This window comes from Poecilia formosa, unplaced genomic scaffold (assembly GCF_000485575.1).
Source record: "Poecilia formosa unplaced genomic scaffold, Poecilia_formosa-5.1.2 Scaffold32, whole genome shotgun sequence".
NCBI classification, from domain to species: domain Eukaryota; kingdom Metazoa; phylum Chordata; class Actinopteri; order Cyprinodontiformes; family Poeciliidae; genus Poecilia; species Poecilia formosa.
Genome location: NW_006799971.1, coordinates 49,748 through 72,943, shown reverse-complemented (window position 1 = coordinate 72,943; position 23,196 = coordinate 49,748). Strand labels below are relative to the sequence as shown.

The following is a 23,196-nucleotide window of genomic DNA, read 5'->3' as shown; positions in this document are numbered from 1 at the left end:
GTTTGACCTATAGTTCAGTTCCTGTTTGAGTTGTGATACTTTTGTTTTATTTGACAATTTTCTTAACTGTCAGTGCAACGGCAGCTTAATGGTAATCAAGACATTTTATGAAATGTATTTTAACAGACATGTATTTTAACAAGCTATGTTTTTAAAATGTAAATAAATACTTTTTAAATATTGTGACTTAAACTGGGCATTTGTTTAATTATATGCTAAACTAAAGTTAATTTACATTGTAAAAATGATTTTAAGTTAAAATTAATCAGTAAAGTATGCCACTACTAATATGGCTTCACTTGATTACAATATCTTTGTTCCTTTATCAGTCATTTCTCTAATCCACTCATCACTGCAGTGGTCTATTAAAGGCCTTTCTGTCAAACTAGAATATGCTCAGAAACCTAATAGAACAGTAACAGGGTTCATATGAGTCATTTTAAAATTAATAATGGCATTTTCTGACATTGTAATGTTAAAATAATAAAAGTACCTTCCTGAATACCATAATAAGTCAGCAGCATTTTAATGCAGGGTGGTGTGTAAAAAAACAAAACAAAAAGAAACACAAAAGAAAACAAAACAGACACATAATAAAACAGAATCTCAGACAGAACCCTTTGGTGTCTGATTGCCGTGAATGCTGACTGAACAAAAAAGACAGCATTAACTGATCCTGGCTGACTAACAGCGCAGGATAAATCGCCATGGTAACATATGTGTTGCTGCTTTTGTATGACAGAGTCAAGGCTTAATTAAGTCAGGATATCTGACAAATCCCACCTTTATCCACTGTCCTAATTTTGTGAAGCAGCTGTCTGACATTCTGATCTGATTTTAAAACTACAGATGTTGACCTGAGCTAAAGCTGTTTCAGGTTAATTCAGATGAATTTCAAGATTTAGACATGATATTCAAGAAAAGGAAATCTTAAAAATGTAACAGTCATTTGTCAAAAATAAACCAAATAACATCATTTTAAATAAAATATCTGTTGGCTGCAAACCATATTTGATGAGTTCTATCAGATTATACTCATATTTATTTATACTGATAATGAGAACACAACTAGTAAGGCATTGTAAAACAGCTATACAGACTTCATCCTGGTGATGTCAGCTCTTTTCATCACAAACCATAAATATTTTATGTATCTAAAAACCTAACAAACAATCTAAAAAATGCATGCGGAAATAAACCTAGTTTTTCCAGCTCAATTACTTGTCTTTGTGCTGAGCACCAGATCTCTAAGAATAAGTATACCAACGGATCATGTTTTACAGTTAAGCCCAAGACTATTCAAACTTCCTAGCAGATTTAGATTTTAAATCATTTTCATTCAACCAAGACATTTATTTCTGATTGGAATCAAGAGAAGGATGTCTCAAGATAAATTAAAACAATACAAAGTCATGTTTTACATGTTTCAACTTGTACTTAATTCTTTTATGATGAGCTTCTAGTCTTTGAGGTTGGAAGGCTTCCTTGCCATCAGCTTGATTCTTTTTTAGCTCCCTCCCCAGACTGAAGTCCGGTCTCTGAATGTGTCTCTCACAAACATTGTTAGGACTTCATAAGAAGAATGCTGGTAAAGTTAAAAGTTCACATTAGACCTGAATCTGCCAGAGGAACAAAAAATTCAGGCCTCACTCCACACATTGTGGGTGATTCAGTGGGAAGATTAGTCATCTTTCTATTTGTGTGTGGTGGGTTTGTTTCCACCTTCCCCCTGACAGAGGCTGATATGCAAAGCATAGAACCACAAGTTGCTTACTGATCTGCATATCAGTGTACGACTATGAATGTGATTTTATAATTTCTAAATAAATACTTTCTTTATTTTTATCCCCTGCTGAATATTTGCTTTGCATGTTTTGCTTTAGAAAACAAAGCTCCAGCATCACTTTTCTTTCAACCTGCTGTATCATCCACAATTTGATCTTTAGCAAAAGCAGGACACCACTATTTTTTGGTTTGGTCAGCAGATAACGATTACTTAATTTCATGCTACACACTGAAGACACTCTGTCTGCTCTGATGAAGATTCACTCACCTTACGCCAATTGCCTGAAGTTGCTGGCATAGGAGAGGAAATGACTGTATCTTTTCATTCACTATTGGATCCCGAGGGAGTATTCACAGAATGCGTAAAGAGTAATAGTACTGTAGCATAGTGGTTCTGCAGTAGCAGCCCCCACTAGCTCTAAATCGTGCAACCTATTTCATTTCCTATGCATTATATTACATAATGCATATAATGTTAAAGACGAAACCAAAAATATCATTTGCATTATTACAAAAACATAAAACATTCCAATTAGCTAAACTTTTAAAGTTATGAGTCAAATTTACACTAATCACAAATATGTCAGAAATTACAGCAAGTATCTACAATACAATACACAACAGTGGGTAACACTTTATTTGAAGGGGGTTGAATAAGACTGACATGACACTGTCATAAACATGACATAACACATGTCATGAACATCAATAAGCCTTCATGAATATTTATGACTGTTGTCATAAAGCGTCATTCGGTAAATTATGACACTTTTAATACAAAGTTGACATTATTCAAAATGTCTTTGTTATGACAATTTGACATTAACCAAGAAATCATTACTGTTTAAACTTTACTTTAATAACATAAAGTTACCTAATTTTTAAAGTGCAATCAGTAATACTTTTATAACAAATGTATATCAGTAATGATTTCTTGGTTAATGTCAAGTTGTCATAACAAAGACATTTAGAATATTGTCAACTTTGTATTAAAAGTGTCATAATTTACCGAATGACACTTTATGACAACAGTCATAAATATTCATGAAGGCTTATTCATGTTTATGGCAGTGTCATGTCAGTCTTATTCAACCCCCATCAAATAAAGTGTTACCCAACAGGGTTTCAATTATTTCACTCTAAACTATGAAGACTTCATCAGGGGGGAAATATCTTCCTGGATAATGCATTGCTGTAAAGAAAAACTTTGCAAACAATGGTGTCTCTGTAAAAAGTCCAGATATCTCTTTGGGATACTGAGCCATTTTCTTTGTAAATGAAAAGTGTTCATCATTTCATATCCCAGATATTCCTCAAAAAACATGTTACTGATATCACGCAATCAAAAATATTTTATTTGTTATATTTTTTCCAGGAAGGTAGGCCCATTTTAAAATACAATCAAATAACTGTTACCTTAAGTTTTTCTACAATTCCTGTATATATTTGAAACATGACTTGCCAGTAATTCAACTTTGCTATCTAACACCTTGGAATTGGGCCTCTGTCTCTTTAAGAAGCTTTTTCTTTGGGAAACGCCGCCTTCAGTATGTAATCACAACAAGATTCCTCTATTAAGCATTTAACAAAGTTTTATCAACGTTTTATATAAAATTAGTTTGATGAGCTCAGCAGATGTTCATTTTGTTTGCTAATCAATTTTGCTGCTTGTCTGAAGGAGCCGAGTGGGGGAGTCGCAGGGAAGGGGAGCTCTGTAATACGAACGCTTATAGGGGAGATTCAAGGATTTCTCAAACATGCATGAAGAATCCAGACAGTACTCTAGGTGTGTTTTTGGTGAGAGCACAATATTATCACTTGTTGTGAAGCTAAAAAAAAAATCGATTTTACATAATATAGCCTATTTAACGATGGTTTGTCTTTCCATAAGCCTTACTGCAACACTGGAGCATGTTCATCCTCAGAATTGTGATAATTTGCATCACAGGTCTTTAAACTTTATCTCCAAGCAGGAAGCAAAACCTACATAATGATTATATAAACAAAGTTAAGTCCCCACAGCAGGAGTAACGCACAGACACACAACTCGCCCTTAATTCCCCAAATATAGCTTATTGCTGCCTTCCCCTAAATCCATTTGCCTTTCATCTCTTGCCAAGCATCATCTAAAAACCAGGGGGTCTGTTCTTGGTTACTTTATGCAGTATGTCTGTGGTTGTGTGTTTGTGTGCATATGCATATGTGCTTGATGCTCCTGGGGGTGAGGAGGGTTCACAGTCATAAACTTTTTGCCTTCGCACCATGTGGCAGAATGTCTGAATATTTATGCCCGACTACAGTAGGTTTATCAATAACTGAACAGTATTTATACACCACAGAGGAAGTGATTGAAGAGCTGGAGGTCAGAGCGATAAACAGAAGGAAAATAGAATGCAGAAACGGAATGAAAAATAAGATTAAGGGTTTTTACTATATTTGAATTGTTACTTAACGGAACAATCCATCCTTCCATCGAGAACGGATTGGTTTAAGCTGTATTAATGTGCTAGAGTTGCATATTAATAAAGTCTGCCTTTCATCTCTTGCCAAGCATAATCTAAAAGCCAGGGGGTCTGTAACACACCGTTACTTCACACATTACTTTGTTTTGGCATCTCTGAGTGAACTTAGCCCCCCGGTCATTCAATCAGACAAAAATGGTGTCAAACATCTGTGCTGGTGCAGAAAAACATTTTCTTTTGTGCCACTATCATTTTAAAGATATTAAGAAATGTTTTTAGAGGTCATGAAAGGTCAAACAGGTCCCCTCACCACCTTCCACTTGATTCCACTCCATTTGAAAGGCAATGAATGACATGAAAGAAATTGTGCTGAAAATATTTTAAACATGATAAAGTGGAGGAAAACAGTGAGCATAACTGTTCCCACAACGGCAGGGCAGGACATGGACTGATTAGTAAATGTCCTTCCTTGATTTGTCGCTGTGTTTATTTGTGTGTGGGAGTTTTGCTGTTCTGACAGGATAATGACGCCTTTGTCTTCCCACTGAAACGTCTTTTAAACTCCCTTTTCTTTTGAATATGAACTCAGAATCCTTTCTCCACACAGCTAATTGTTGTGCAGCAATTTAAAGACAAACAGGCATCTGCATAATGAAAACCCTTTATCCTTCTGCAGTAACACACAGTTACTTCCTATATATAATTTATACCAACACTGATGTTCATTAAGCTGTTTGTAGACTAAAGTCAGTTTTCATTCTGGTTCCTGATTTATCTGCTGTGAATTATAAAATTTAAATCACAAAGCTTTATGCTTTTTATCTGGGTCAGAGCAAACTGTAGTCCAGCCCCTGCATATTCTTTTCCGGTACATTTTCCATCTCCTTCTGTGGGATTTTGAAGTGTTCCCGGGCCAGATGGAACGTGTATTCCCTCCAGCATGTTCTGGGGGTGCTTTGCATTTGGTAATGTGATTTTTTTTCCCCCATCCTCAGATTTTCTTCTTTTAGTTTTAGCTCATCTCCAAGGAGAGCTAAAAGGTCTTAATATGGAAGCAGAAAAAACATGACTCACAGTGTCTCAGCAGTTAAATGTGTGTAAAATAAGGTCATGAATAACAGAAGAGAGGAAAAAATATTTTGCTCAAGTAAACACATTTGTGAAAGTAAAGAGGTTTTAGCCAAGCATCACAAAATTTCCAACTGAACTTCTGCTGCTTATTTTTGTGATTAGTGACGAGGTTCATCACTGAGGCACCGACTCCTCTGGAGTCAGATGTAGAGACAAATAAAACACAAACTAGAAGCTTATATTCCAAGTTTGATCGTAATTGAAACTGCATCATGCTTCTCCAAACAAAGATGAAACTTACTGATGATTTTTTTTAGCTTTAAAACCTTCAAAAGTTTATTTATTCATTGTAGCACTGAAATCCTCATCACCATCTTAAGAGCTAAAACACAAAGATGTAAGTAATCATTTTATAATGTTTCCATTTATTGGCTACTTTAAGTTGATGCAAAATAAACATATTAACTGGCAAAATACAGATTAAAATTAAATACATTTTACAACTAACATCTTTTGACTCTACAGAGGCGCTGCCAGCATAAAACAATGTTGCTCCATGAAAAACAAACTCTGAACTGTTGGATCTGCTGTAAGTGAGATATTTTGAGCAGAGTTGCACAGGAAGGAGATGAACAGGCTAGTGTCAAACAATTTCTGGGTCAGGGCCCTTGAAGTACAAAATCATTCAAACAATCAAATATGTTATTATTCTCTGTGTCTCTATTAAGATGAGCTGATACTGAGAATCTGGGCAGGACTGAGCTTCAACAAATGGATGGATGGATTGTTAAGTCAGCGGGTTTTCTTATTGAGAAGATGAAGTTTAAAGATGGAAATGCCAGGCAGCTAATTACTGTTTACATTTTGACCACATAATAATCTGAGTCTGTGAGAGGATGAGTGTTAAACTGAGAGACAGTGATTAGGAAAATAAAACCACACTTTTCATCTCACATCACATTCAAATGAAGAGGTATGGAAACAGCTGCTAATTTGACTGTTTTAATTGGGTTTTAAGGGCTGTTGTGCTTTTTTGGCTATATAAAATATAGCCTATATATATATATATATATATATATAATTTTTATAAAACTATTGGACTTTGTGCCTTAGTGATGCAAAATGCCTTTACCAGTGTGTCACACTTTGGCTACATGGGAAGATCAATCATTTTGCAATCTAAAAGCTGTGGGTTCACTTTCAGCTTTCTTCTGCATGAAGAATCCAGAATTAATCACTCCATGGTTTTTTTACACCATCTAAAAGATGAGCTGCTGTTTTCTGGACAGTGATGATGCAGAGATGACTGATATAAATGAACAGGACACAGAACATTTCGGTTTGGTGCGATGAGAGGAAAATGCCTGCAGGACATGTCTGAGCCTTGGATATCCACCGTTCTCTACACCCTCTTACTGTTTACGCTTCTCAGCGAAAAATAACAAGCATGTTAGCTGATAACAAGAGTACTGCAAATGCCACTTTTTTCACCTTGAACTTCCTGTTTTGTCACTTTCAGGCATGGACTCTGCAGGTCAGTTGCTAAGTTATGCCCCTCTGCTGCTCAGTTCCTGTAACCTGTCCCATTTTCCATCTCTTGTGCACCACCAGGAGTTAAAGGGCCAGATGTCTCAGCTGCGGCCCCTGTTGTCGGTGGTGGAGCAGTACAGATTGGACTTGCAGATGCTGGCCACTTTGCGAATGGAGCTGCTCAACCTATCGATCATCCTGACAGCCATTCAGGAGGAGGTTGGAGCATACGACTATGAAGAACTTCAGCAACGGGTGTTACTGCTGGAGACCAGGCTGCACAGCTGCATGAACAAACTGGGTACGTGTTAAAGGGTCAGAAAAAAAATGTGTTGCTGGGGCTGACTCCCAGGGCTTGAATTTTCTAATTTGGCAGGAGAGTAATGCCAGTTAGGACGGCTATGCATTTACTGATTGCCTGAGAATTTTGTGACATTTAATTTAAAAACACAACACAGAGTAAATGGAAAAGGAATAAAAGGCTGACTATAACAAAAGATCCAAGAGGTGAACAGAATAAATAAAGGTATAAAAAAAAAATCACATTTCAGCCGTTATTACATCAGTTAAGAGTTGATTTTTTAAAAATGTCCACAAAAGGATCATCTCACAGAAAATGACCAACATGTTTAATCTTAGAGCTAACATAAATCACAGTTATGCTGAGAGGTCCTTTTTTGGTACAGCATAACTTTCTCATTGCTTCAGAGAGGAAATGACAGCACCATTAAATAAAAAGAAATTAATTAGCAACAAAATGTGATGTAGTCTTAAAAGATCAGTTTGACATTTGGAGATTTGTGCTCTTTCCCTTTCTTGCACTCCAGGCTGTAGAGTAAATATAGAGTTCCAGCTCACAAGAGGCCAATTTCAAGATGTTAAATTGCAAAGTCAAATTTCTTAAGTTGTATTGGATATACATCTTTTTCATAACATCTGAAGCTAACATATTTACTTTATTCTGCTAACAAAAGACACTACGTGCCTGGAAAATACATCATACTGCCCCCTTAAAGTACATCACGACCTTTGAAAGACAGTTTGTCAAGACAGAAACAAGTTATTCAGGGATTCTGTTTGGAGAAGGAAAAAAATTGGGGCAAATTTCAGATAAGAGTTTGGTGCCACTTTAAGGTTACGGTTTTGTTTAGCTTATTAACACTGCAGTACAATTATATATCAGAAGCACATATAAATTCCTCAGAAACAATATTTATTTTTGAGAAAGATTTTATAAAAAGGGTGATAAATTAACAGTTGATGACTCCTTATGAATTAACTGAGACCTTTCATTTCATTCATTTGTCTTTTTTGTAAAAAATATGATAAAAATTTTCTGGGATGTTTCAGGTTGTGGTCGCCTGACTGCAGTTAGCAACCCGATCACTGTGAAATCGTCAGGGTCTCGCTTTGGCTCCTGGATGACTGACGCCATGATTCCCAGCTCTGACAGCAGGGTAGGTGCATGAAGTCCAAAGATCAACTGTTACAAAAAAGACTGAATGATATTTAGAAACAAAAACGCAATCATTTTTAAAGAATTTAGAGATTAACTGGCATGAAGATATTTAAGGATGTAGAAAAGGAAAACATTGACCATTGTAGGGTCTCTATACTTTGGGGGTTTACTGTAGTTCAGGGAGTTCTAGATGAGCTATTTCTTGTATAAGGAAAGTAAATGCTGCATTCTTGGCACAAAGTCAAGCCTTTTCCAGTTGTAACCAGTCCTCTTTGTGCTGGTAATTGACAGAATCCAAAGATGTGGTCGTGGACAACGGGTTATATTGTTTCGAAACTCCATATTCTCATCTTTTATTTTTAAAAGTGATCAGAATTGGGATGTGATTTGATTAACATCTTGAGTTGAGTCAGGATGGGAGTCAGAGCCCAACTCAGGCAGTAATCTCAGATGTTAAAACGTTGAATCTCCTGTCCAGGTTAGTGGTCAAACACAGGAGTTCAGCTTTCTGGTGTGTTTATGAGAGAAGGAGTGATGGACTGGGCCGTCGTCTGCTGAAAGGCAGGGACTACTTTGGTCTATCATGGCCAAGATGCAACTGAGATGAAAAAAAATAAATAAAAAAATAAAAAAATCACAGTTTCTGCTCTTACTGCATTTAGACTCTGTGTCCTATGGTCTTCATTAATGACCAAAAATGTGAGGTTTCAGATATGATTGTAAATTTTCCTGCCAGAAAGTATACAGTTGTAACTAGATATTTACATACACTTAACAAAGACACAGATGCATTATTCTGTTTTCCAACTTTAAATCAGAATAAATATTTTATTTTTTCAAGCAGTTAGGATGAGCAAAAATATTTACTTGTTAAACTCTAGAAAAATGACAGCTAATTTTTTATGATGTTTAGATAAAGATCAGTCTGCCTTTAAACAGTTTGGGAATGCCTAGATAATTATGCCATGCTATGTAAGGCTTCTGGTCGGTTAATTCATACCATTTAAAAGCAACTAAACAATTAATTAAATGTTTTTATGTCTGAATATAAGAATTAGACTTTAAAAAAGTTATACAAAATGTTCTCTTGTTACTCTGAAGACTAGCGAACAGACAGTTTTTCAATATATAATTTCTATCTAACCTTAAACTACAAAACTTTTGTCAGATTTAATGTCAGACAATGAGGAGAAAATGTTGTAGCTTTTCATACATTATATGTAAATATCTGGTTTCAGCTGTATATCCCTTCTTGCTAAGAGTTGGATTGTGAGCTGGATGTCTGGGTTCCCTTTATGCTCTTGAAGTTTTTATGGACACAAAGTTACTGTAGGCACGGTCAAAAGAAAAGGAAATCTTAGATGCTTTTTCTCAAGCCATATAAAAAATAAATAAAGTAATAAAAATGGATGCCCTTGATAAAGTATTTTTAGGTCTGGTTTAGAAGTCTGTAGAAGCTGTCATCATAGTAAATGACGATGTCCACGGCCACATGGTTGGAAAGCTCGACATTCTTCTTAATGTATTTTCTCTGTCTTATTTCCAACATGACTTTGTTGTGCACTTTGTTTTCACTCTTTACAAGCTTCATTCGCTTCTACCGTATGCACACACAGACACAACAAAACAGTCTGCTCAGGCAGCACATATTTAGCTAGTTGTCAAGGCGACTGTCTCCCAGTTGCCAGGTGTGATTTATATTGCCACGCTGACCCGTGCTGTGTGAGCTTTCCCTGTAATGGGAGGGAACCATGCAAAGCATCAGTATTCCAGTTGCATGACCCGTTTAGCTCCAGTTCACTGGTGTAAGGTCCTTCACATTTCTGATGTCTGTTTGGATCTTCTTTCCTCATCTTCCATCTTGATGGTTATTGATGTATAATGTATGTTCTCCATTCAGAGTGTGGCATTCTGGAAACAAAACAAGTAGAGCTTATAAAAATGCAGGATTTGCTGCTTGTATGTGTTCTATATATAACACAATGAAAATATAAAAAGATCTCAACTTCTGCTGACAGATTTTTTCTATCTTTAAGACTGTTTTTGTGTTGATGGCTATGTGTTGATGGCACAGTACAGTATGATGATTAAGAAACCAGATTTAATTCATTAGGATTTTTTAAATTCATTTCATTTTATCTATGAAATCACAATAAATGTCCTCTTGAGGCACTTTAGAAAAAAAAACATTTGAATCAATCACAGTTATCAAGTCCTAGTTAATTATTCAAATTAGTTTAGAAAGTTTTTATTCAAGGAAACCCAGCAGATTGCATCCAGTCAATGACTGCGTATTTTTCAAACAGCAACACCATACATATGTGACAGATAAAGCATGAAATAATCCATAGAATGATCTAAATTTCACAATTGAGTATGAATATGCATGCTTCAAGACCATGGATTGTTGAAGAGTTTTGTTGGTGAGGCGTCCTGGTCATTGCCTTTCTACACAACTCAACTCCCTTCACTGCTCAGTCTGGGCTTTCTCCTATTGAGCTGGATTTCTCCAGTAGATTTTCTACCAGCCAATCAGAGAACAGAAGCTTTATTAATTTTGACTGAATTAGAAATCAATATCCTTTTTTGAAAGTCAATCTATTTAACAGTTGCCACATAGACGGATGATTTAATAATTTGGAATGGCAAAATAGTGGACTACCATGCAGCACTTTCTAAGCTGCACATTTACAAAAATCACATCACCTGCATTTTCTGTGCTCTCAGAAAATCAAAACTAATAGAAATATAATGTAAATGTTCTTAGTGGCTTGTGATAAACATAATGCAGCTTTTATAACAGTTGTCATCAAGTTGAGAAAGCTGTTACAAGTTATACTGTACCTGGACAGCAGTATTATAGCTGCATTTTCTCTTCCAAATATTTTATTATTGTTTTCAAAGTATTTGCATATCTGAAGTGTTAGGACTCCTTTTAGCTTTGCCAACCCACTGTCTGCACACACTTGCATTCACACATGCACAATGTGAGTCAAAATGAGTAAATGTCCATTTCACAGACTCTTTGGTATCCTTGACTACAGTGTCAGCACAGGGTCCCAGCTTGACATTTATGAAATCTTTATTAGGTCTTTAAAGTATGAATGCATATGTGTGTGTTTGCATGATTTACTCTCACTCTCTGAGGCAGGCCAACATCTGTCGCAGTATTTGAGAACATCTTCTAAAGTGTGGACATTTCGTGATCTGTCAAGGTTTCTGTTGATGGGAGCAGAGATGAAGGAAGAGAGCAAACACACTGGAGAGGAGAGGTGGCCTGGCTGCAGCCTTCCAGCACAGTCTGGGTTTTCTCCCCTTCACTCGGATTGTCTCCAGTTGATTTTCTAAAGGACCAATCAGCAAACAGAATGAGAAGTTTGAACGTTGATTTATTGCTCTGTTTTAGAATTGTAGATTGTCTCTAGTTTTAGCAAAGGCAGTGGAGAGAGTGAACGTAGACAAATAATGAATTGCTTCCAAATATTGAATTGCCTGCCAGTGGAAAAGCACCTTTGCTGGAAGAGGGTTGCTCAGAAGTGCAGGGTTAAGGAAAACATTCAATAAAAGATTAATATGAAAACTAATGAGGTCAAAGATGATTAGGAGAAAGGTCATTATGACTTAATGATTTAAATCATTTGGGCCTGCTGAGATTTTCAGGTTTCTATTTAATTAAAATTGTATTTCATCTGTAGATACATGATTAATGTACAGCTGTTTACATGTATATATTTTTTAGATATTTTTATATTCAGTGGGGTATGTTTTCCTATTGAACTGCTGCAACAAGTGAATTTCCCCACTGTGATTAATAAAGGTTTATTCTACTCTATATTGAAGAAAATGATGGACATTTACAGATGGTATTTATTTTGTTTGATTCTTTTGAGATTGCTTTTTTTACATTTTCCATCTGGTAACCTTAAATATCAAAAAGATTGAAGGCTGAGAGGTAAGGTGGGCAGTAAATACCAACTGTCACTGATATAGTGATTTTAATATATACTGTATCTTAGATGAAACGGACAATCTGGATACAACATTTGGTAAAAAGGTATATTTACGGTCCCCTACATTTATGCGCTGCATGCGAGAAGATATTTTGCCGTCTGCTTGAAGTTTCACAGCTGTTCAGGCTAATCCTACAGGTTTAAGTGACTAAGATACTAGTTGACTTGATTACTGCAACAGTGTCTTCACAGGTCTGCCCAAAAACTAAGTCAGACTAGGTTTCCTTAAACCGATAGGTTTTTACTTGCCCACACTGTAAACAGAGTTCGAGTTCATTACCTTACAATGAAACTGTTACGTATGTAACTGAATCTGAAACTGTCTTTGTGATTGTGACTGTCTTTGTGAAGGATTGATGTAGTAGTAATTTTCTGACATACATTAGATCATACAAGTTGTCTTAGCATAATTATATTTCTTGTGAATTGGAACTATTGACCATTTGCAACTATGTAACTTAATCATTGATGGATGTTGGAAGTGAGGGACGGGCGTATTGGACAGATTGAAACTGTTCTCCCAAGTTGTTTATGCCACTTTACCCATGGTTGATGCCACTGTATCGTTTCTTTGACTTGTTCGAGTCAAGCTGGTTGTACCTGGTTGTGGCTCATATTTACAAAAGTTTGAAATAATTAGGTTAGAAAACCTCCATCATAATGTGTTGATCAAACTGCCAACTTTGCCTGAATTCAGACCACATCATTTATATCACTATGTCATAAAAAACATACAAAGGACCAGATGCTAACCAGTTTTTTCCATACATGTTAGGCTACATGACAGTGCGGCATTGTCTCCATAGTTACTAATGGTTAGAAGAGTATCAACCTCATAATGCAATGTTTGGTATGTTTCTAATCATATTTACTAAAAAAGCATATGAATGTTAATCTTCTTACTTAACATCCTTGTGATTGACAGCTGTTGTCCGTCGCCACCGGATCTTTCATCACTACAACTAAATAAAATGACAAGTTTGGTTTGCATTCTTGCCTGTTTGCACAACTCTATGGCCATTTGTAAAGTTAAATCAAGTAAATAAAAGTGATATTCAGCTACAGATGTCTGCTTTTTGATAGGAGCTCATTGGTTGCTTTGTGGTCTGTCATGGCAGAGTGGTCAGAGTTCTGAAGAGTGTGCAAAAGGTCAATATAAATATAGAGAGCAGTATTGTACTGAATTCTGGTGTCCATTTAAAACACAAAGCCTGTGTTGCATCACATACACACCAAAAACTAGACTATCCATTAAATATGTCTGCATGTCTGTCACTGTGCCTACACCCACAACCCTTTGCTATCAGCCTTCAGAAGCCTTCTTTTCAAGTTCAGCAATCTCTGCACCGATGATTTTTTTGTTTTTTCTACAAGAGAATGCTGTTCAGTGAGTGTCAAAATCACCTTCTGCAGCCAAGAATATCCATTATGTTGTACTGGGGGACAGAGTAGTGGAATTTTTAGACTTTAATACCCTTATATCCCAATTTTCTACACCTGAATTGAATTGATGATTGCTGACAAGACTCCTGCCGAACTTGATGAAAGCTGTTGAGGTAATGGATTTATTTCAGACATGTTTATTGCATCTGCTAGTTTAATTTTCTCACATATCTGGTGTGAATTGTGTAGCATGCATACTGATATGCCTGGTGTTACACTCCACAAATTTATAGTGCCTGTTTTGAATGCAGAAAAAGATGCAACCCAGAAGAGAATCTGTCTTTCAAATAGTCTCTTTGGCAATCCAATTAAAGAGACACACCAACCTTTGCAAATGTGTAAAATTCCAGTAACACTACCAAATTTAAACAACAATGAAAGGAGCTGTTATGTTGAACCAAATTAGAAACTGAATTTTAAAATATTTATGTTTTTCACAAACAGATGTCTTTCGCAGGCAGTTTGTTTATCCACAAACTGCCTAAAACCTGCAGAGAGAAACATCAGACAGCGCTCTTCTGCAGTAGTACCTTGGTACTCCTGTCATCCCATTTATGTTCAGACTGGAAGACCGAACACAGAGCATTAGAAGTACTTACTGGATCACCTGACCAGTCATTCTTTGTTTCATTTATGAAGCTAAAGGTAGCAGCAGGAAAACACCAGCTCCTACAGCCAACTCAGTCCTCTTCCTCCATTTGGTCCTCTTCATCTTCAAATTAGAAGATTCTAACCAATTTCTAACCAATTTCAATGCACTCCAGTTCAATTTGAAAAGGCTTTATGGCATTACTCATCATTGTTTAGACATTATTTACCCAGGATGCATTGCAGCGTGAACAACATGGTGACATGGTGCGACAATGTTTTATTAAAATTTATAAACTAAACGACCTACAACAATACTGTATTGTTTTAATGTAAAATAAACATTTCTTCAAGTCTATTGTTACAACTAATCAAGTATCCTTTTAAGAAAACGTGCTGGAATATTTCAACATGTGAATAATGTATTCACAACTAACTTTCCTATTCTCAAACTTAGCTTTTTAAGTTGTTTGTATGAAATTAAATTGTGCATTCACATATGAGATGATTACAAGAAACAAAGAGTTTTCCTTCCTTTGAATTTTTGTTCAAAATGAAATTCAAAAGGAGGGAGGCAACAGATTGCTGACAGCAGAATAAAAGAAGGCAGTCAGTTCTTCTCATTATCTTTCCAAAGTGAATTTCAATTAGAATGTGAAATATTCAACCCCCCCCCAAAATAAATCGGTATAATAATTTATCACTGTCCTTGTCTTAAAGTCCCTGATTCAACTTGAATGTTGAACACTGTAAATCAAAAATAATAAAACTTCTCAGCATGTTTTGTGAAAGCTCTGCAGAAGAGAATTTATTTCTCATAAAATTTAGCTCATTCAATATTTTCTGTTCTCAGAACTTTTCTCATTTTGTAATTGTAATAATGAGCATCTGTTTCACCTACAATGGTTTCTTCTCTCAATGCTCTTTATTTCTATCGCTCTGTGTTCGGTCTCCTCTCCTTCATCTGTTTCACCTCTGATTCTTCTCTGGTTAATTCATTTTCCACACTGTGGAAGGTTATTTTTTCTTCCATTTGTTGCCTCTTCACACTCCTCTCCTATCATTATTTTCTTCTTATGAATATCTTTACCCCATTTTTGATTGCATTCAGATTATTTGGTTTTACTTTCCAACCGACCGTAACATGAATTTTGGTCAACCTAATTAGAGAAATTAGATGAGATGAAAGCCAATCTTATCTACTTGGATATGGGAGAATTTATTTGTCACATATGTTCATCCTTCTCATAAGCTGTTACATTTATCTCTTTAAAACCATAAACCTTTTTGACCAGTATTTTATGTGATGCACCAACCACCAGATACATTTTTTCAATTGATTTTTATTTTTTTGAGATTTTTGTTGTTGTTGTTGATGGATTAAGATGAAAATTTTGAGGAAGAAGGGATCTAGATGTTTCACCAAGATTGTGTACTGCTGGAAAATTTAAACTTTACTACAATCTCAAATGGTTTGCAGTCTCTAAAATGTCACATCACCAAAAGTCAAAGTTATGTGGTGCCTGATGACTAATAGAGATCTTGATCTTTATACTGAGATTAAATTACATATAGGCTGTCTATTTACAAATAAATTCCACTGTATTTTGCTGGGGGGTGTTATATTAAGTGGGGTAGAATGACAATACACCCCATTAATTTCTGATTTTTATTTGTGAAAACATTCACCACCACATGTCCTTTTGCTCAAACTTTAATTTATGCACTTCTTTGATCGACATAGATTTAATGTCTGTTGCATAAAATCCTGATCAAATCCATTGAAGTTTGTGGCTGTAATGTGACAAAATGAGAACAAACAGACACATTTGTAAGTCGCTGTCTACATTCTGAGGCGTCAACAAGACAAGCTTTATTCGGAAGTTGTAATAATGTCTTTTCTTATTAATCATATCACTGTGGTACACTGGACCAGGAGCAGCAAAAGATTGTTTAAGGGTCCCCATTAGTTTCAGACCATCATGGAAAATAAATGGCAATTACTTACCAGACAGAAACAAACACAAGCAGATATCTCATTTATCACAGATGACCTCCAGCTTACTGACTTGTAATGATGGCCCATTTTGAAGGAACGCATCTTTCATAATGGCAACTTTGTGGTGTTATGTTCTTTTTTTTATTTATTTCAACTGGCTGCGGCCCAAAGAAATTGTGAAAATGTATTTCTGAAATGAAACTTTTAAAACATAGAAATTGTGTTGGCTAATGATGCCGTTAATGCTGAAGGCAGTGCTTGCCGGTTTTAGTACTCAGGGAAAAAAAGCTATTGCTGGAATCCTATTATATTTTGTGCATTATCTAAAAGCATCTGAATACGCAGAGGCTGACTTTCCAAGCAGGGTGGGGAGCCTGCTGACTTTTAATAGACATAACCTGTCCTAATTGTTAGGTGGAGTCAACATTGCATTACATTTGATTATAATATTACCACAGTTTGCCCTTATTTTACTTGCTAATTATGTAGTGACCAACAGAGGGAGAGTATTAGGAGTTACACAGTGGGATCATTGCTGGTAAGCAGCAGTGACAATGATGGATTACTACAAATTAAACTAATATATTTGCTCATTTGGGGGTAATTTATTTTACAAGCTAAATAACAATTGAACTGTAAAATCGGTGTTTTCATGCCCACCTTAAGAATAAAGCTTGACATAGTTAACTTTTGTGTAAACAAGGAAAATTAAAAGCTTGGAGAATCTGAAAGTGGAAACCAATAACTGAGTGGATTGAAAGTAAGTTACAAGAATTAGACAAAGATCTGAGATGAAAAACTGTATATACACTGGAAATAATTAATAATAATTACAAGAAAGTCTGCAATTGTGATAACATAGACCCAAAGTGGAAGGTTGTGAAATATGATAAACAAAACTCAGAACAAATAAAATGAACAAGACAAAATGACAAATTTGTAATACACACACAAAAACTTAAAAATATGACTATCTAATTCCCTCTTTTCTCTTCACCAGGTGTGGTCAATGGATGGCTACTATAAAGGCAGGCGTGTGCTAGAGTACAGGACCATGGGAGACTTCACGAAAGGCCAGAACTTTGTCCAGCACCTGTTGCCCCATCCCTGGGCAGGAACTGGCCATGTGGTCTACAACGGCTCACTCTATTACAACAAGCACCAGAGCAACATCCTGGTATGAGCCTGTGGATGACTGAAGATGTGACCAGCTAAATATGATAATTTTATTGTTTATTGTTCAAATTTCCTATCATGATCCCTGTTTTTAAGCGGCACTTCTAGTGACCATCATGGGTACAAATTGATAAAAAGTTACATTTCACTTTTCTTCTTTCAAGCTGCATGAAATTCCATCTTGTTAACCTTTTGGATGGGCTGCGTAGTAACGCAGCTGACAGCACTGTTGCAAGGACATCCTGGGTTCAAATCCCAGCCTGGAGTTTCCATGTTCTCTCTGTGTTTGGTTTTCTCCAGGTACTCTGGGATCTGTGTGTGTGCATGATTGTTTGTCCTGGTCTGTGTTGTCCAACGTGTACCTCGCCTCTTGCTGGAGATGGGCACCAGCACTCCTAGCCACCCGACCAGGGATAAGTGTGAAGGATGATGAATGGTTGGATGGATGGATGGATAAGATTCTGGGCCTGATGTACTAAAATTTAGTAGCTCTTGCTTCACTGAAATGAAATAAACCATGACTTTAATTCACAAAGCCCTTACAAACAGAAATTAAAGCACATTGTTCTTTTCTTTTTTCTAAAGATTTGGTACATATTTTTACAGAATACAATATATAATACATCCAATACTTATTTGACCTGATACAAATCTATTTAGTTAGAATATAAAACACAAAAAATATGTGCATATGTTAAACTAATATTTGACAGAAGCACTTTTGGATTCAATTGTAGAATTCAGTTGTTTTTTTTACTCGACCTGCCAGCATTTACTCTGACTGACCTCAACTCACCAAAATAACAGGATTTTCCTTATTAATGTCTGTCTATTACAACAGTTTGCAGAATGTTAGAAATTATGGAATTGATCTAACTGTTGGAAGTATTAAACAAGAGAAGTACACAAACAATTCCTCAGAATTATTCACATACCATGGACAGCTCACTACTCAGCTCCTCCAGACTAGTGGCAGCAGCAATTAACAAACACCTGGTATCTGCTGAGCTTATACAAACTACTTTTCAGTGCAACATTTCAAAGAAAGGTTATAAACAGGGTGATGGAAACGCATAGTTGTGATGTCGTACTCAACACTGATTGGCCGAAAGAGTAGCAGTTTCTTAAAGATACAGACGCCAATTTCAAGATGTGTTTATTATTTACCTTATTTACCTTTTTCCCCCAATTTGCTTGTTCAAGGAATTTAAAAAAATGCAAGAAAATGTTGACAATGCTGTTACTCATTCAGTGAGGACACAGATTTATTATCTTGGAGATGCTTTAACAAATTAGATTAAAAGTCTAATTACCAGCTGCCACAGTCTCTGTTGGGAACACTGCAACATGCTGAGTACTTATTTTGACCAAGTCCACATGCCACTGAATGTAATGGACTGTGACCAGGTTGCTCATAAGCCATGATTCTGAAAAAAATATTCTGTGTTTCTAGGTTCAGTACCATTTCCGTTCTCGCAGTGTGTTGCTGCAGCGCAGTCTGAGTGGGGCTGGATACAACAACACCTTCCCTTACAGCTGGGGAGGATCATCTGACATCGACCTGATGGCTGATGAGACGGGACTGTGGGCTGTCTACACCTCCATCCCAAATGCAGGAAACATAATGGTAGTTTTCAAAGTGTTCTAAAATCTGCAGTTTTCTACACCTTCTTAAAGCCACTCCAAACACATCAGTGAAAATAGACAATATTAGACAAGAAGCAGCAAATTAAAAGTTTTGCTTTGGAGATAACGGGGATGAGTTTGTCTGCATGTGTGACAAAACCTTGGAAGTGATGGATGGGCTTCAATATAACGCTGACAGCTTGACAGGAAGAAAAATGTCCTAGAGTCCACAAAATGATAAAAGACCACAATTCTCACAACAAAGGATAGTCAAAATACCTAACATGTTTTCAATTTAAAGTTTGGAAAAGCAGAATTAAAGTTTTTACTTTAAGATTAGTGCTTTCCCTTTAACACATGATGCAAAGCTCTGGAGGTGCAATGAGACCTCGGTGTGTGATGTCTCGGTAATAAAACTCCACAATATTTCTTCAGAAAATAAAGTCTTTCTTGTAAAACAATATCCAGTCACTATTTTTATCTAAGCTGTTATTATGTGTCCCAGGTGTCAAGGTTAGTGCTTTAACTATGAGACTCCATAGTTAAGCTCAGGACTCGTATTTTGAAGGGAAACAGGAAGAACCTTTTGATTCAGTTTCAATTGGTGAACAAACGGAGTGTTTATACTGCAAATAAAGTTCTACAGTTTTAAAGTTCTGGTTTCACTTTTGTCCGTTGTGCGATCAGACAAACTCTTTCCAAATGAAGCTCCTGGGCCCTTGGCTAGATGGTTACACCCCTATGAAACACACTTTTGAGCTTCTAAACCACAAAACAGGCTATAAATGCAAAACAACTACTGCCAACAGCCCTGACACTTATTTTTATAGACACTATGATCATATACAAAAGTAATGTTAAAAGGGCAATCTTGTGTAAAATCAGCATTATAAAACATGTAAAACCATCAGGGCCTCATCTCAATGTTCATACTGCAAATATAAATGTTACCATTTAAATGGTACCCTGAAGGTTTCACATACCTTGGCATGAATATTAGGTCATCATCTGACCAGATCTACCAAAAGAATTACACATCATTAGTTAATAAATCTAAAGCAGAGCTGGAGCATTGGATGGATTCCCCTTTCTTTAATTGGTGGAGTTAACACACTTAAAATAACTATTTTACCTAAGTGTATTTACTTATTTCATTGTATTCACTCAAAAGTTAAAATGACAATATTTTTTTAAGATTGGATAAAGCAATATATCTCTGTTGTTATGGCAAAAAGTTTCCAAGAATTAAACTTCTTACTTTACAGGCTCCCTATGCTAAAGGTGGTTAAATCTTCCAAATTTCAGAATATATTGTTTAGCTTCCCAGTTTGGCGCTCTGTGGATGTGGATTTATTCAAAAGGCAACGATGTGAGGTGGATCTCAATAGAGTAGAAAGAATTAAAATCCACACCATTAGCAATTATCCCCTGTTTGAGTTCAAAGAAACAGCTTCCTACAATTACATCAAACCCTTTAAATTTAGCTACCTACATTGCATGGCATCAGTTACATTTTAGATTTATACATACAATTGCTGTTTGACACACCACTCAAAGACAACCCCAACACCTATACCAGATGGTATGTTACAAACTTGGGTCAGAAAAGGCTTCAGAACAGTTGATGATCTTTACACCAACTATATCTTTGCCAGTTTCAGTCAACTATCGGAATTTTAAGATTTGCATAGTCATAATCTCTTTAAGTATTTACAGATCAGACACTGGATCAATAACCAACCATTAGAGAGATTCCCTTATAGGCCAGAGGAAACCCTGCTTGAAACATGTGTGCTAGATCCCAAACGTACTCCTACAAAAGGACTTATTTCTTGTGTTTATAAATTGTCATTGATTATTCACCAGCTCAAGAGAGGTACTCAAAAAGATCAAAATGGGATTCAGATGTAAGCTGCATACATGGAGTTGATGGCTAAATTCATCTCAGACAGAGCTGATATCAACTAAGCTTAGACAAATTCAATTGAATATTTTCCACCACATTTATTATGCACCATATAGGTTGAGTAAACTGAATGTTGGTATCACTGATGCCAGAGATGTAAGTCGTCTGTTGCTTTGGAGATGTGTACAGCTGCAAACCTACTGGAATAATGTAATTCTGATAACATCAGAAGATTGTGGACTTTCTGTGGATGTCGATTGTAGGATTTGGATACTTTGGGATGTTGCACCCCTGAAATTATTTCCTTGAAAGACATACTTTGTCTTGCTGGCATTGGCAAGACAACTGTTGTTGTACTGCACTCCTGAAAAAATTCTCCATTCAGTAGGGGGACATTCATAGTTTGACCGGATCTGGACTCCCTTCCTGGACATTCTAACTAGATTTGACCTGAGGGACTGATCTGTGTCAATCTTTTCTGTCTCGTTTCAATTCTTATAACAATTTTGTTTCTATTACTACTTTTCTCTTATTTTTGGTTTTCAAAAATATGCCATGTAATGCTAAATTTAATTTTTACTGTGTGTGTTGCTGCATAGAGAGAGTGAGTTGGTTTTATTTTTGTAGCTTGTTTTTCAATCAAAAATAGAATACACTATTGTACACCAAATGTAAATTTTAATTGGTTGTGCATTCTCAATAAATATAGCTATAAAAACTACTTTAATTCCACATTCTCATTCTTAGTTTTGTGCTTTTTACTGAGGACAATCATGGATGCAGATGAAAGACTTCTTCTCTTTAAACTTAAATGTTGATGTTTCTTAAAGGGTAAATATTACCATAGCAACTAAGCACTTCCATCTCTTTTGATGGTTTGTCTTAAACAGTTGAGCTGGCATGACTAAGTCTTTCCATTTCTGTCTTCAGGTTAGTCGGCTGGACCCTCGTTCCCTGGAAATCCTCCAAAGCTGGGACACAGGCTTCCCAAAGCGCAGTGCTGGGGAGGCCTTCATGATCTGTGGCACCCTGTATGTCACCAACTCTCACCTGGCTGGCGCCAAAGTCCACTTTGCCTACAACACCAACACCTCATCATACGAATATACTGACATCCCTTTTCATAACCAGTACTCCCACATCAGCATGATGGACTACAACCCCAGAGAAAGGGCACTGTACACCTGGAACAATGGGCACCAGGTGCTCTACAATGTTACCTTGTTCCATGTCATCCAGAGCGATGGCTAATATGACTCAATAGAAAATGATAAAAATGTATTTGATACTGCAAGTTAAAACACGCACAGACACAGACTTTGGTCTTTCACATTGTGTTTAAATCTGAATGACCTACAGACACAGTATGTTATGGGACCACTTCCCTGAAGGCCACAGATGAGTTTTCATCACAGCACTAATGCTGGAAAGAGATTTGGCAGTTTTTAGCTCTGTCTTATTTCATTCTATTTTATTCCATTTATATATCATGAGGGAATAAGATGGAGTGGAGGGTGGGGGGGGAGTAAAACATAAATACAGACAGAAAACAGGATTTTACGTCACTTTAGCATCAAGTTTTGACAATGAGCCTGTTGGAGATATTCGGGACTTGTAATGTAATTTGTGGACATGTTTAGTCAGCATGGTTGTTCAATCAATAAACTTTACTGTTAAATCTTCCTATCATTTCTTTGTTATCTTTGCCATGGATCAGGAAGAGTTAGGATTCAACACAAAATAACTGAGATATTTAGGTCTTTCTCGAAGTCACAATGAAAAACTAAGCTGTGTGCAATGAAAGGAGCTGTTTTAACCAAACAGATGGAAAAAGCAGTAAAGATTTTTTGGAGGACTGAAAGCCTAAAAAAACCATTGGATTTATTAATTGTACACAGCCAAGCGTTCCTGCTTTAAGAATTTATTCATGTGCTCAAATTACATCTGGCCTGTTTTTCATCTCTTTTAAAAGAAATAATTCCCCGAAATAAGGAAAAGTGTCATAATTAAGTTTAGAGGTTTCCTTAAGAAAACTACATTTAAGCAGTTATTAATTAGTGAGAGTTCTAGGATTCCAAAACCGCAAGTGTTGTACTGGCAGATAATTCTGCTTAATAAGAAGTTTTGTTGTAGAAATATGA

General features: G+C 36.2%; 1 protein-coding gene across 2 annotated transcripts in view; it reads left to right on the top strand.

The window, feature by feature from the left end:
- LOC103136359 (noelin-2-like) overlaps nucleotides 1-22,741 on the top strand; it is a 37,775-nt gene extending 15,034 nt beyond the window's left edge. For both annotated transcript variants that reach the window (XM_007549562.2, XM_016670328.1), the window contains 5 exons: nucleotides 6,930-7,149; nucleotides 8,199-8,305; nucleotides 17,348-17,524; nucleotides 18,977-19,150; nucleotides 21,986-22,741. In XM_007549562.2, the coding sequence (XP_007549624.1) occupies nucleotides 6,930-7,149; nucleotides 8,199-8,305; nucleotides 17,348-17,524; nucleotides 18,977-19,150; nucleotides 21,986-22,306 (999 nt within the window). In that variant the 3' untranslated portion in view covers nucleotides 22,307-22,741. The remainder of the gene's footprint in view (nucleotides 1-6,929; nucleotides 7,150-8,198; nucleotides 8,306-17,347; nucleotides 17,525-18,976; nucleotides 19,151-21,985) is intronic.
- Nucleotides 22,742-23,196: the final 455 nt, after the last annotated feature.